Below are 15055 nucleotides of genomic sequence, written 5' to 3'. Positions count from 1 at the left end.
GAGGGCCCCTCCTTGGAGGTGCCGTGGCCTGTGTCACAGTGAGGAGGCCGTCACAGGAAGAACAGGGACTGCAGGGCAAAGGCGCTGAAGCTGGAAGAGCTTGGCATGTAGCCGAGGCAGAGAGAGGGGCCCGTGCGGCGGGAGGGTGGGGGAGAGGGCCAGAGCAATGGCTGGGTTTTGTGTTGTCAGCGGCACAGGCCAGACCCTCCGGGCCTGCTACCCCGAATATTTCAGGGTCTCCTTTAACCCATGCGGTGAGCATTCTGGCCACGAGTGTGCGCTGTGTTAAGGGTTCACACTGCAGACGGTCGTACAGCTAGTGAGGCCGCTTTCCCCTGCTTGCAGCACCCTCTGCAGCGTGGTGTCTGCTATCGCTCAAGTGAGCAGACCCATGGGTGGACGTGCCAGTCAGCCGGCACTGAGCTGGCTTACGACCGCTGTGGGACAGAGGTGCACCCTCCGGGTACCTTCCCAAGGCTCCCCAGCGCCTGAGGGGTACACGTTCCCCGTGGTCTCATTCTGGGCACTCCCGTGTACAGGGCTGGGTTTAAGTGCCGCAGAAACCTCTGCCCGTGGTGTTGCCGTTGGCGCTGCTCATTAGAACCCGTTTTCCTGCACATTCAGGTGTGAATGCCAATGTCCTGTTTCTTCGGGGTGCCTGTATTTCCGGAGACGTGTTGAGTGTGCCTTTCTAGGGCTGTTTCTCAAATGTCAGACCAGGGGCTTGGGCTCTGGAGTCAGCCAGGTCTGGGTTCACAGCCCAGCTCTGCTGTTAACTAGGACTTCGTGGAGCTACTTCATCTCTCCAAGCCTCCACGTCCTAATCTGTGAAGTGAGGTTAGGACAGTACCTGTCCAGGAGGTTTGGGTGGAATTAAAGGGGATCACGCATTCCAGCTTACCTGGGCACACTGCTGGCTCGGGGTCAGGGTGCTGACTGCCACCAGCGCCTCAGTCCACCCTTGCTCCTCCCCTTGGAGGGGAAGACCGTCGGCCATTGGAGTGGGCGCTCTCGGTGCCGTGACAGCCATGGTGGGGCCCGGGAGAGCATGGTGGGGTGTGGGGGTCCCACCAGGAGCGCGCTGCAGGCTGGGAGTGGGCCCAGGACCAGGTCTGGCGCTCTTTGGGGGTTTTCTTTCTGCACACACGTAGGAAAGGCCGTGAAGGCAGCGCGGGTAGGAACAGCCAAGGCACCTTGGAACTGTCCCCAGAAGAAGTGACCGAGCGCAAGCCAGCGCCCCTTCCTCTAACCCTGTGCCCTTCTCCCCTAGCGCTCCTGCGGGAAGAGGTGACCCGGCTCCAGGAGGAGGTCCACCTGCTCCGGCAGATGAAGGAGATGCTGACCAAGGACCTGGAGGAGTCGCAGGGCGGCAAGTCCTCCGAGGTCTTCTCAGCCACCGAGCTCAGGGTCCAGCTGGCCCAGAAGGAGCAGGAGCTAGCCAGAGCCAAGGAGGCCTTGCAGGGTGAGTGACAAGTCAGCATGGTCCCTCCGTCCCTCACCTGGGGCTCAGGCACAGGCCACGGGCATGCTGGGAACCAGGGTCCAGCCTCTGCAGGGGGAGTGATGCGGGCATGGGGGCGTCCCAGCACCCACAGCCCCAGACGAGGCTGCCCTGTCCCTGTTGGGGTGGATAGCTGCCTCTTCCAGGGTTGGGCACATAAGTCATCCCCTCCTCCCATGTGACGTCCCCTGTTTTCCATCACGGCTGGTTGTGGGGCTGCTCCCCCCCACCCCACCCCCTGAGGCAGGCTTGGCAGGTGGGTGAGCATCTTCCCTGATGAACCAGGGTGCTGACCCAGCCACTAGGTCTCCTCCCTCCCAGCAACCTCAGGGTCCTAGTGCACACCTCTCACTGGACCGTGTGCACAGGCCATGTTCTCTGCTGGAGGACACGGTGGTTTCTTGCACTTCACTCAGGCTCACTGTGCTGGGCTCTCCCAGTGGGGGGCTCGGTCCTCTTGTTGAGTTGCTTGGAGGTCCCCCCAAGAAGGGCAGCCTCCAGGCCCAGGAAGGTGGAAGAGTTGGGAGAGAATGTGCTGTAGGTGTCCAGGTCGTCTCCTGACAAGATGGACCACGGAGCCATCAGCAGACACTGCTCTAGGAAGCGAGGACACCCGTGGGCCCACCTGTCAGCCTGCTTTCCTCGGAGCTGGCCTGGGACCCCAGCAGCTACGTGCCCACCCTCTGAGGGTGAGGAGGGAGCTCTCCAGCAGAGACACAAGGAGAGACTAGTCTTCAGGGTCGGCCTTGATTCTCTCACGCTCCCCAAGTGTCTTTGTTGCTGGGGGCGGGGGGGGGGGGCAGTAAAACTTGGCACCCTGCTTTCCACTTACATTTCCTAGAACAATCAAGACTCTGTGAAGACTTTATTTTTGAAGCCAGAGCAGGTTGATTATGTAGATTGAAACAGAGACTCCCAAACAGGGGGGCTTAAAGAATCCATTTGGCTCTCTCCAATGTCATTGTTGGTCAAATAAGTTTGTAAATATGATATATATGTTTGCTTGCTTATAGTTTGCATTGGGTGTGGGGGACAGGCTGTAAGTAGGCCGGTTCGTTATAGCCTAGGGCTCTGGGTTTTTTGGGTTTTGTTTTGTTTTGGTTTTTTTTACAGCTACAGAGAGAAAGTCAGAAAGAGGGATAGATAGGGACAGACAGGAACGGAGAGAGATGAGAGCATCAATCATCAGTTTTTCGTTGTGGCACTTTAGTTGTTCATTGATTGCTTTCTCATATGTGCCTTGACCGGGGGGCTACAGCAGACTAAGAAACCCCTTGCTCGAGCCAGCGACCTTGGGTCTAAGCTGCTGAGCTTTTGCTCAAATCAGATGAGCCCACACTCACGCCGGTGACCTCAAGGTCTCGAACCTGAGTCCTCTGCATCCCAGCACTATCCACTGCATCACCACTGGTCAGGCACCTAGGGCTCAGTTTTAAGACTAAGCTTTCTTTTCCTCACACCCTTGACTGTTGCATGATAAGGGGTGGTGCACTCTCATGAGGAATCCCAGTATGCCTCAGATAAGTGACTTTGTATCAGAGACTTCCTTGTTTGTATATTGGATGAAAGGTTTTGATTTATATACTATAAAATGGGGCAGAGGAGCCCATGCTGGAGGAGAGCAGAGAAAGGCCATGTGGAGGAGAGGAGAGGCAGCCAAGATGACGGAGTGCTGAAGGAGAAGCCAGTTTGTGCAGAGAGAAGGAGATGGGGAACAGAGGTGAATAAGTCTGGTGAGGTAGAAACCTTTGCTTCTAGGAAACCCAGATAAGTTAGTGGCTTTGGGAGCCCAGAATAGAAAGGGAAGTGTTTTCCTACTGTGTGTATTTCTTGCCCGCCGGGTGCAAGCTAGGATTAAAGCTAATGGCCCACCAGTTCTTGGCTCCACTGTTTCATTACTGTCTGTCCGAATCAAATGCAAACCTGCACGGGCCAGGTGGCTGTGATGGCGGCTGTGGCTACTGGATTTACAGTCACCATCCCGGGGAGCACTTCCAGATAGTGGGTGGTGCTGCTCCCTTCGCCTGGGAGAGACCCAGGGAAAGAGCAAGAGTTGAGGGCCAGAGAGTCCCTCCTCTGGCAAGAGCTTGGTCTGAGGCCGGGCGTGGCCCCAGGGAGGGTTAGGCAATGTCGTTCCTGGCTGGGTGTCCCTGTCCAGGCTCCACGTCTAACTGGGGGCCGTGGGATTGACTGCTGGACAGTTCGCCGGCTCTGCTGTAGCGGTTCCCCAACCAGAGGGGAGATGTGGGCAGCAGAACACTAATGCACTGGCTAAGCAGGCCGTCCATCCCAGACCCTGCTGCCACCGATGGTCCCGGGAATCCTGGGACATCACCTGGGAGGGTGATACCTGGCCCAGATGTCACAGCACTCTCTGTGTATGAGTTCTTTTCAGCAAAACAAATTTACTCTCAAAATCGGGGGTTTTGTTTCCGGTGGCATCTCCGAGACAGTCTTCTGGGTGGCCTCTTCACGCCACAGCAGGCAGGCGGTCTGTGTGTGGTCCGGCTGACGCTGCGTGGTTGGGGGGTCCTGGTGCCAAGTACGCATGCTTCCTCTGGGCAACCGTCCATCCGTCCAGGCAGATCTGTGTGAGCCTCCCTCTGAACGTCCCTCCTCTCCCCTCCCCCCTCCCCTTCCTCCTTCTTCCTCTTCCTCTTCCCTCCTCCTCCCCTCCCCAGGATGAGACCCAACCTCAGGAATCCCTCTGAGGAAGCGCCTCAGGGAGAGAGCTGATGTCCTTTGGACTCTAAGCTTTGTGAACCTGTGGGGACTGCCTCAGGAAGCCACTCTCAACAGGATGAACCCACCTTCCATGTCTTTGGTCAGAGAAAGAATTTCCCACCCATATGCACCCTCTGGCCCTATGGGGAGCAGAAGAAACTCGCCACTCTCAGGCCAGAGGAACTGGCAGGGGAGCGAATGGAGGCTCGCTTACCCCGCTCCCCAGTCCCTGGGACAAGCGGTCTGTCTTCTCCAAACCTGTTCTCTGTGCTGCATGATGGGACAGCCCTGCTGAATTAAACCACATCCTGCCTTGTGCAGGTGACCGCACAGCTCCTGCTCCTGCGGTGAGAGCAGGCTCTTCTCGTGATGTGCAGGCCCACGGGGTGCAGAGCGGTGCACGCGTTTCTTCCTAACTCTGCACCGTGAGACTTCTTATCCATCATCAGAAGTCTTCCCAGGGGTCCAGAGCACACCACCTGACGACGCAGGGACTCCTTTGTGGGAACAGTCATCTCATCCACGAGGACCTGTCAGTGTTCCTTAGAGGAGAGCTTTACCAAGTACGTACTGTGTGCCGGCGCTCTTCTGAGCACTGGATCTACCGTTCACCTCAGTCCCGTGAGGAGGCCGGACCCCCTTTCACCAGTGGAGACTGAAGGGGGCTCAGCAAGGTTCAGGAACCTGGCCAAGTTTATGTAGCTTCTTCAGAAACTTTTCCTGCTACACCAACACAACCCATCTTCTCCAGGGATTGAAGTCAGCCTGAACAACAGAGAGGGGACATGGCGGTAGCTCAGGAATAGGGACAACACACTCTAGAATCAGGTCTAGGCTTGCATCCCAGCTCTGCCACTTCCTAGCTGTGTGACCTTGGGCAAATTCCTTAACCTTGCTGAACCATAATTTCCTTACTGAGGATAAACAGGGACAATAACCAGTTTTTTCTTGTCATTGAGGCTAATAACAGTAGCTATTTCAGAGGGTTGTTGTAAGGATTACATGAGATAGAAAGGACTTGGCCCAGTGCCTAGAACCGTTAGTGCAAATACTTAGTGATTAGCACGTGCCTGAGAGGGGCTAGGCAGACTTCCTTGGATCTGCTTGGAGATTTGGTCTCCTGACGCCCATTAGAGTGGCCCAGACCTCAGGGCCTGAGCCCATCCGAGCACCCGGTGAGCCGTGTTTCTGAAAAGCAGTGACGTGGGCACCTTCAGCTGCCCGAGCATCCTGCCTGGCAATCCGCACAGTCTTAAGTAGGATGCTTCCTCCCCGGCCACAGCACGTGGTAAGCAAATTGCAGACAGATGTGGGCAGAAGGAGGCCGGGGCATGAGAAGGGATTTATATGCCCGTAATGAGGAGAACGAGGATGAATGCACAAGCCAAGGCAGCGGCAGATGTTGGATGACACTTGTTAACCACCAGTGTCCTTGCGGTGGGAACACGCAAAGATCTCCACAGACTGCTGGCAGGCCCCCCTCCTTGCCCACCCCCAGTCTTTGGTATGGGGTTGGACGAGACCAGAATTTTTCACCACATGAGAATTAGGAAGTCAAACAAACACCCGAACAGCAGCCCATGGTTCCAACATCAAAGCAGTGAACAGAATCCAGTGGGGGGGGGGGGAATGGGGTTAGAAGGTTCCTTCCTTTGTTTCTGCGGGGATGAGTCCAGGAATGTTTGGTTTAGGATTTTGGTGTTCCTGTGAGTTTACGAGCAGAAGCAGGGAGTGATTGTTTAGAAAAGGACGGTGTTATTGTGAGCATGAGCGTGTGCTTATGTGCGTGCACGCGCGCGCCTGTGTAAACATACCCGAGGTCTCGCGTGAACGCAGCTCCACACAATGTGGTGAGTTTCTGGCCCCTGGGACCCCTTTGGGGTTTCTCTTGACTTCCCCGGGCCCTCCCAGTTCCATTGGTTTCCCTGAGAATCAAGGCACTATAGAAATGAGGATCGCAGAAATTTGCTGCTTCCCTTTTTTTTTAGTCACTTAATGGCATGTCGAGGATGTGTAGCATTTTCTCACAACAAGAACTACTCTTGGAAAGCATCATTTTTAATGACTGCATAATGCCCGACCAAATGGAGGCACCATAATTTATTTAACCGTTTCCTCATTGTTGGACGTTTCAGTTGTTTCCACTTTTTTCTTTTTTGTGTTGGCTGTTCTAGAACACTACACTCAAGATCTGTGTGTGTAACACACAGTGGTTTCCTGAGGACCACATTTCTCAAACTCCCTGGTTCCCAGACCGTGTTATGCTCTCACAAAACTGAGGACCCCCCCCCCAAAGAGCTTTTGTTTATATATGTGGTTTAGGTCAGCCGTCATTTACTGTTTTAGAAATTAAAGCTGAAAGCATGTCTGAATCTTCAATCCTTTATTTTAAAATAACAGTAATAAGCCTATCCCATGTTCACATAAATTATTTTTAATGAAAAATAACGATATCCCCCACCCCTGCAACAAAGTGATTTAAGTAGGAAGGGCAGCATTGCTGTATATTTTTTGCAAAAACTTTTCCACGTCTGACTTTATAGAAGATTGCTGAATCCTCCTGTGTGCGCCTTCATTCGGGCGACTGATTTTGTTGCTTTGGTTGAAAATCAGGCATCACCTACACAGCTGGGAAAGGGAGGAAGACACTAAGTGCCTTATGAGATAATTGTGGATATTCTTCTTCGCTGTCACACTAAAACTCACCAAATGGTAGTTTCTTAGAGGTTTGCTGAAGTCTGGAATCTGAAACCTTACTTTTCTGGTATGTTACCATGGTCAAAGCCATTGATTGGTCTAATTGGCACTTTGAATGGATTTTGTATCCACACATAATTTTTTTTTTTTAACAGCTAACATTGTTCACTTGGAAAATATTGGTTCACTGAGTAATGCAGATCTTCCAAATGTTGATATATTTCATTATCCATTAAAAAAAAAAAGAGTCTTTAAAATCTTTAAGCCTTGAGAAACTGTTAAAATCACAGTGGCAGGTCACATTTGCCAGAATTCTAATTTTTTACTCAAAAGCTTAAGTTTTATCATTGGCAGCAAATACTGTCAGTTGTTTTCCTAGAAGTAACAGGCTCACTCACTTCATTTGTTAACTTAGGTTTGGTAGTTTGCCAGATGCCAAAGTTTGTATGTTAGTCATTCCTCAAGTGCAGATGGTGTTCTATGAAAAAGTGGCTAGTTTAGCTAGCAACTCAGTCACACAAATGTTTTCCCTTGACTGTTCTTTGCTATGCAGCAAAAAAAAAAAAAAAAAAAAGATTTAAGTATACTTCCCATTTGATTTAAAAGACATGTATTTGGGAGTCAAGTGTTAATAGAATTAACCTGTTTATTACTGTTTCATCAAGAATATTTATAAAAACTGTGCCCCTTTCCCCCCCTACTATGAGTGCATAGGGTAAAGAACGTAATGACCCAACTCATACTATTTGGTGCCACTGCTGTGGTTTTCTACTAAGATACCAGCATTCTACCCAGCCTTGGCTTTTGTACCAGCAGTGCAAATACAAACACAGTGAAAAAGGCAAATAGCATCAGCGTATCGTTAGGAAGATAGTTTTTTTCTCTTGGACACCCCACCCCCACCCCCGAATTGTTGGTTATAGTGATGGTAGTGGTGACAGCTAGCATTTCTCAGCACTTTTTACATGTTAGCTCATTTAATCCTCAGTACGAGCCTAGGAAGTGGGCTGTGAATATGCCAGGATTACTCAACAGCACCTGGTTGGGGCCAGGTTCAGACCTCAGCAGGGGCCCCTGGAGTCCTGAGCTGATGGGCTTCAGCAGGGGCATCTGGAGCCCTTGGGTGATGCTGGCAGGGACAGAGAGGGTATTCCTGCAGGGAAAGAGCTTGAGCAAAGGCGAGGAGGTCAGCCTGTGTGTGGGCAGTTGAGGGGCTGGTGGGAGATGATCGTGGTCCTCAAGGGCCACAGTCTGAAGTTCAGGGACCACAGAGGTTTGGAGCAGGAGAAGACAGTATGAGAGATGGGGTGTTTAGGATGCCCCCAGTCCCCACTCTCTCCTTGCCTTTGCAGCCTCATCTATCTCCTTCCAGCACACGGACATACCTGTGGCTCTGTACACATGGTTTCCCGGATGTGCCTGTTCGAGCATCTCCCCTCAAGGTCTTTGCAATGGCTCTTCCTTCTCCCCTTGCCTCCTATCGGTCCCTCCTCCTCCAAGTCCTGGTTCAGGTTCTGCTTCCTTCAGGACCTTCCTAGACCTTCTCTACCTGATATTTCAGGGCTTGAGGTTGGCAGAATCAGGCCCTTTCATCCCCAGTATGTCTTCATTCTTATTCCCATCTAACCTGGGAATGTGTTAGATGACGTGGCAGAAGGAATCAAGGTTGTTAATCAGATGTTCTTTAGATGTGGGGACTATCCATTGGGTTCAATTTAATCCCAAGGGTCCTTCAAAGTGAAAGAGGAAACAGAAGAGTCAGTCAGAGAAGGGGGAGTGGCCACAGAGCAGAGGTCAGCAATTCACTGTGAGGACCCCCCCTACCATTGTTGGCTTTGAAGATGGAGGAAGTGGCCCCAAGCCAAGGCATGTGGGCACCTCTAGAAGCTGGAAGAGGCAAGGAAACAGCATTTCCCCTAGAGCTCCAGAAGGGACACAGCCCTGCCCACACCTTGATCTTAGTTCAGTGAGACCCATTTCGGACTCCAACCTCCATAACAACAAGATAATAAATGTGTACTGTTTTAAGCTACTAAACTTGTGGTAACTGTTACAACAGGAGGAGGAAACTAGTCGGGACCACTCTTTCCTGTACCTCACACACCTAGACACTGACCTTCCTTGGGACATAGCACAGTGAGAGATGTCTATTTCCTATCAGGCTTGTCACCTGCCAGGCTCCTGCAGGGCACAGTCTCCAGCACAGAGCTGGCCTTTTCATCTGAACCAAGCAGATGATCCTTTAGTGCGGGGGAGAAGAGATGTTCATGTTTTCTCTCGTTAGCAGAAGGAATAAGGCCTTTGGGAGCTTTTTCTCTGCCTCCAAATGAGTCACCTGCCCTAGCCTGAGCTCTGGCAGGAACTGAGCCTTTGTATTTAATTTGCTCATTCAACAAATGTTCCCTGAAAACTTACCTACGCTGGAACCCATGCCTGTGGCTCACAGGATTTAGAGGAAAATCGGACCCAGCCCCGCCCAGAACCCAGTGACACGCCTGAAACCCATAACATATTCAGTATAAATTAGTTGACTAGTATTTTTTTATGGCCAACCCGGCCTGCAGGTGAGGATCTGCCACAGATATTCCTGCTCCAAAGAGGTCAAGGGTGCAGACAATGTCTTGGGCATTGGGTAGGAGGGGACACCAGTGTCCTTTATGTTTCTGGCAGGTGTGGCCACAGCCTGGCTGCCTTTGCAAATGTAACCAGGCCTGTAGACAGTGGCCCGAGTGGCTATCAAATGGAATGATGTGTCACCAGGCCTGCAGACAGTGGCCCGAGTGGCTGTCGAATGCAATGATGTGTCATCGGCACTGGGATGGTTCTGCCCACCTGCCTTCTTACACACACACCCTTGTCTCCATGGCGTTGTGTGGGTTTGAAAAGCAACTTAATGTTTCCTGTTTCCCTTCCCACATCCCCACTCCATTCTTTCTCTAATCCCTACCCCCTGGCCTGAATTTATGTGCTTTTCTCCAGTAAGCCATACGCAGAGAGCTACACTCGGCCCCCAGATCTGGCCGCATGGCCCTGCGGGCTGCTGCAGAGGCCCACGCAGAGCCAGCCGCCCTGACCCACAGCGGTGATGTGGACGTAAATCTCAGAATTCTGTGGAAGCTCCCGGACAGTTTTAACTCGACAGATACACTATCTTCTTCCTGATACACTAGCGACAGCTTTTAATAGTTAACAGATCCCCCTTGAAAGCTTTCTGGACTCTGAGTTTGACCCAGTGGACAATAATTTATACTCAGGTGGAAGAAGTGTCCGGAATCTTTGCTGTCTCCCGACAGCTGCTAGCCAGCCACGGGTCTCCAGCAGGTGAGCTGTTTCATATGGCTGCTGGATTCCCAAAGGGGCACGTGCTGGGGTGCATGTGTACCTTTTTTTTTTTAATAATACACATTTTCTTTTAGGGTAGTTCAAGATTTACAGAAAAGTTGCAAAATCTCATATACCCAGTTTCCCCCCATTGTCAGCGTCTTAGATTACCTTGATATGTTGCATAAGTGCTTTCCAAGCTATTAGTATGCAACCTTTGCTGATGTCTCATTGGCCAGAGCAAATCACATGACCAAGCCCAGCTGCGTGTGAGCGGAGACTCGGCAAGGCTGTGGATAGGAGGAGGCCGGGTTTCTAAGCTGCAATTAAGAGCATTTTAGCCCTGGTGGGATAGCTCCATTGGTTGCAGGGGTAGTCAACCTTTTTATACCTACCACCCACTTTTGTATCTCTGTTCGTAGTAAAATTTTCTAACCACCCACCGGTTCCACAGTAATGGTGATTTATAAAGTAGGGAAGGAACTTTGCTTTATAAAATTTATAAAGCAGAGTTATAGCAAGTTAAAGCATATAATAATAATTACTTACCAAGTACTTTATGTTGGATTTTTGCTAAGTTTGGCAGAAGAAATCTTTATAAAACAACTTACTATAGTTAAATCTATCTTTTTATTTATACTCTGGTTGCTCTGCTACCGCCCACCATGAAAGCTGGAATGCCTACTAGTTGGTGGTAGGGACCAGGTTGACTACCACTGGATTAGAGCATCATCCTCTGGGTACACAGAGGTTGCTGGTTCTATCCCAGTCAGGGCACACAGAAAACAGATTAATGTTTCTGTCCCTCTCTCTCTCCTCCCCTTCTTCTCTCTCTGAAATCAGTAAATAAACTTTAAAAGTTGGAAAAAGTATTTTAAACAGAATCCACTCTGGAATCTGCCCTGGAGTCTGGTGTTCTGGTGAATGACAACCATTGCATCCCTTTATCCCTTTGGACTCCTTTGCTGTTTACAGGGTGGATCCGTGAGTGACTAATGTCCTCTCTCCTCAGCCTCATCTAGGGTTTCTCACACTGAGTCCTTGACTCTGGGAGTCGGAAAGGCAGCTGGTCCAGTCCGCTCCCCCAGCCCCGCCCTGTCATCCTTCCTGCCTGCCCCGGGGCCAGAACCCCCTCCTTGGCTTCCCTAACAGATGCCCTACCGGCATCTCCTTCAATGCTTTGGGTCCAATTCTTGGTAAATTCCACTATGTATTAGTGTTCTAATTTTAGAAATCCTCCATCTATCCTGAGAAAAACTAAGATCGGTTTGTTTGAAAATACTCAGGCTCCCACCAGGGTTCACCCCACACATATCTGATACTCGTTTCGGAAGCATGGACCGGGGCTTATCCTCTCTTCCCTATTCAGGAATACCTTCAGGTGCACCCATTTGATAGTTGGGATGACTGAAGTGTGAACACAGTGCATTGCTTTTGAGCGGTAATCATCTCAGCTAATGTTTATTCAGCGCTTGCACTGAGCTGGGCACTCCCCTCTTTGCCTGGCCTGCATGAGCTTATTCACCTTCCCAGCAACCCTTGTTAGTTAGCTGGTGTTTATCAGCCTTGGTTTCCCCTTCTACAGAATGAGGATGAGAGAGGTGAGGATTTTTCTAAGGTCTCCTGGCCAGTGGTTTTGAAACCAAAACTTGATCTTCAGTGAGTCTGGTTTCCAAACCTCTGTTCTCGGTGAATAATTAACCAAGTATTTGGGCGTCTTGGGGGGTGGCCATCACTTTGGAGAGGAAGGGAATGAAATGAGAATGAGGAGGAGGAGCTGCACAGGGTGTTTGGTTGTCACTTAGGGGCCCCTGAGGCCCCGGGATTTGTGGATTTCTTCCCACTCTTCACTCTGGAAGTTGCCCCAGGGAACAGAGGCTTGGAGACGGGTCTCTGCCACATGAGCCAAGAGCTCCTCTCCCTGCCCCTCTGCGTTCCCTCTGCAGTTCATGGGACACAGTCCAGCCCCAGTGGGCTCGGCTGCCACAGGGGCCATATTTAAGGCAAAGGGGGAGCTTGGGTGGCAGACCTTGAGCCTCTGCTTTTGATTATTTTCCCCACTCCCTTCCCAGAAAGGGTCAGAGATCGATCCGGCTGAAAAGAGAACAGAACTCGGTGTGAGCAAAGCCAGGTTCTCGAGCTGCCTGTCAAGACATCGCCTGAGACCCTGTGAAACTCTGGAGCCGTGGCCTCTGTCTCTGCGCAGATCCTCATGCCCACCTTGCCGTGATGGGGTCAGGACATGGCCCTGCACCCATGGCAGGAGAAAGCCACACTGGCCTCTGTCCTGGTACAAGCTGGGGTGTGGGGGGGTCCTTTTCAGACTTGGCCTCTGACATGATACAGGCTGCCCTTGCTCTGGGGCGGCAGTGCTTGGATGGGGCGTGGACTAGCCCAAGGTGGCCGTGGACACGGGGTCAAGTCTGATGGGGGCCTCTGCTGTAGTTCCCGTCATTCCTGGTTGGCTTTTTAGGAGCTGCTGTCCTGGCCTCAGACAGGGATCTGGGGGCTGAGCTTCCTTCCTGGAGAGCTGCCCTTGATGGTGATTGGTCAGGAAAGGAGGAAGCAGGGCTCTGTAGACAGGGAGTGAAACATGGTGAGGGTAGAAAGCAAGGGCGATACAGATTTAGCAAACCTTGTCAAGGACACTGTGGGACCAGCCCTGTGCTGAGCCCTCCACACACCTTCTCTTCATGTTATCCTCAGAACAACCCCACGACATAGGTGGGGTTAGCCTGACTTTATCACTGGGGAAACTGAGGCTCCAAGAGGGTTATATGACATGCAGGTCTCAGTGTGGTAATTTGATGTCCCATCCCAGACCCAGGCCCGTTATTCCTGCACCAGTGCTTTTTTTTGACCTGTAGAAATCTCTTCATTGTAAATGTAACCTTAACCTAGAACTCTACTCAACTGTTTAACAAACACTTGAGGTCCTACTATTTGCCAGGGCTCTTGGGAACACATGATCCATTTCTCGTGGATTTTACATTCTAGTAGGGTGTGCCAGTTACTGTCACTGTGTAACAGAGTGCCCCCAAATATTAGTGGCATAAAATAACTACCATGTTTCTTACATGTCGTGATTTTGTGTGGTGGTGGCTTGGCGGGGCTCAGCAGGGCGATTCTTCAGTTCCATGTGGTTTGTGGAGGGGAGGGTCACATGGTGGTGTTCTGCTGGAAAGTCCAAGACAGCTTCCCTCACATGTCTGCTGCCTTGATGGGACCTCTAGTCTAGGCTCTGCTGGGACCAGAGCACCCATTTGTGGCCCCTCCAGCATGGTAGCCAGATCTCCTCCATGGAGGCTCAGGGCTCCCACCAAGAGGGTTTCAAGAAACCACGGTGCAAATTGCAAGGCTTCTTGGTCTCTGATATCACTTAGGGTCACTTCTGCCACGTTCTGTTGATGTGACAGGCCAGCTACAAGGCCAGCCAGATCCCATACTATAAAAAAGCATGTGATACAGGAGGTATTACTATGTTCATCTTTGTAAAAATACCATCTGCCACAGCAAGGAGGGAGGAGGCCAACACTAAACTATGAACATAAATAAAAACCAACTCGCGTGGGTTAGAAGATTGTAAGTGCTATGGGGACATAGAAATCTTACCGTGGAATAACATCAGACCCAACCATCCGCTCCTAGGTGTTCACCCACATGGGAAATGCAGACTTGTCATAGCAGCTCTGTTTGTAAAAGCCCTAACCTGGAAGCGGCCCAGATGTCCGGCAGCAGATGAATGGGCAAACACACGAGTGCATCCTTCAGTGCATTTACAGGACACACTGAAGAGCAGACCGCTGAGGCTTGCGGCATGGTGGATAGTCACGCTGAGGGACAATCCAGAAAGGAAAAGTACATCCTGTCAGGGGTCTCCAAACTTTTTACACAGGGGGCCAGTTCACTGTCCCTCAGACCATTGGAGGGCTGCCAAATACAGTGGTCCTCTCACTGACCACCAATGAAAGAAGTGCCCCTTCCAGAAGTGCAGTGGGGGCTGGATAAATGGCCTCAGGGGGCCGCATTGCGGCCCGCAGGCCGTAGTTTGGGGATACCTGTGACCTGTATGATTCCATTGACATGAGATTCTAGAAAAGGAACACTCATCTGTAGGGTCTGAAAGATCAGTGGTTGCCTGGAGGTGGGGGAGGGGAGGGACAGGACCCTAGCTTACCAAGGGGAGGAGGAAATGTGAGGGTGGTGGTTTTACAGGCGTGTCCTCATGCCGGACCACCTTGAATGGTAAATGTTAACTATGTCCAGTTTGTTGTATGTCATTTGTTATCAATAGAGCTGTTTCGAAAAGAGGGTAAGCTGGACTGGGAATCCTGGGGGTGAGGCGTTTTGGAATGGGAAACATTTCAGTACCCCACAGGCCACATCACGTTGCCCTCTTGGCTGTGTGCTGGCCTCAGTGGGTCACAGAGGAGACCCAGCCCCACGTGGGAAGAGTCTGGACAAAGCCCTGTCCCGTTGGGGCCCCAGCACCCAGGGCTCCCGGGCTCGCATTCCGGAAGCAGAGACCAGCGAGTTCGGATGCTGCGTTTGCTGTGGTCTGGGCTTCCAGCCCAGCTCCTTAAATAGCTCTGACCGCACGGACTGTCCAGTGGCTGAGACAGAAGCTGCTAACAACCAAGCGAGCTGGACAAGCCCTCGTTTTGGAGCGGGACGTGGGGCCCAATGAAAGAAGCATTTTGGGGCACTGAGCTTAAAACTCAGACCAATTTGGAATGTTCTCGTTCAATTTGGGGCCAGGTACTATGGCAGGGAAAAGGTTGGAGTTAAAACTCAATGGCCCCATAATATTTT

At 51.4% G+C, this 15055-nt stretch overlaps 1 protein-coding gene across 5 annotated transcripts in view; it reads left to right on the top strand.

The window, feature by feature from the left end:
* The window catches only part of KAZN (kazrin, periplakin interacting protein), a 760285-nt gene that overhangs the window by 648523 nt on the left and 96707 nt on the right, over positions 1 to 15055 (top strand). For all 5 annotated transcript variants that reach the window (XM_066270382.1, XM_066270383.1, XM_066270384.1 and 2 more), the window contains one exon: positions 1271 to 1462. In XM_066270382.1, the coding sequence (XP_066126479.1) occupies positions 1271 to 1462 (192 nt within the window). The remainder of the gene's footprint in view (positions 1 to 1270; positions 1463 to 15055) is intronic.

This window comes from Saccopteryx bilineata, chromosome 3 (genome assembly GCF_036850765.1).
Source record: "Saccopteryx bilineata isolate mSacBil1 chromosome 3, mSacBil1_pri_phased_curated, whole genome shotgun sequence".
Classification (NCBI taxonomy): domain Eukaryota; kingdom Metazoa; phylum Chordata; class Mammalia; order Chiroptera; family Emballonuridae; genus Saccopteryx; species Saccopteryx bilineata.
This window is presented reverse-complemented; position numbering and strand designations above follow the sequence as displayed.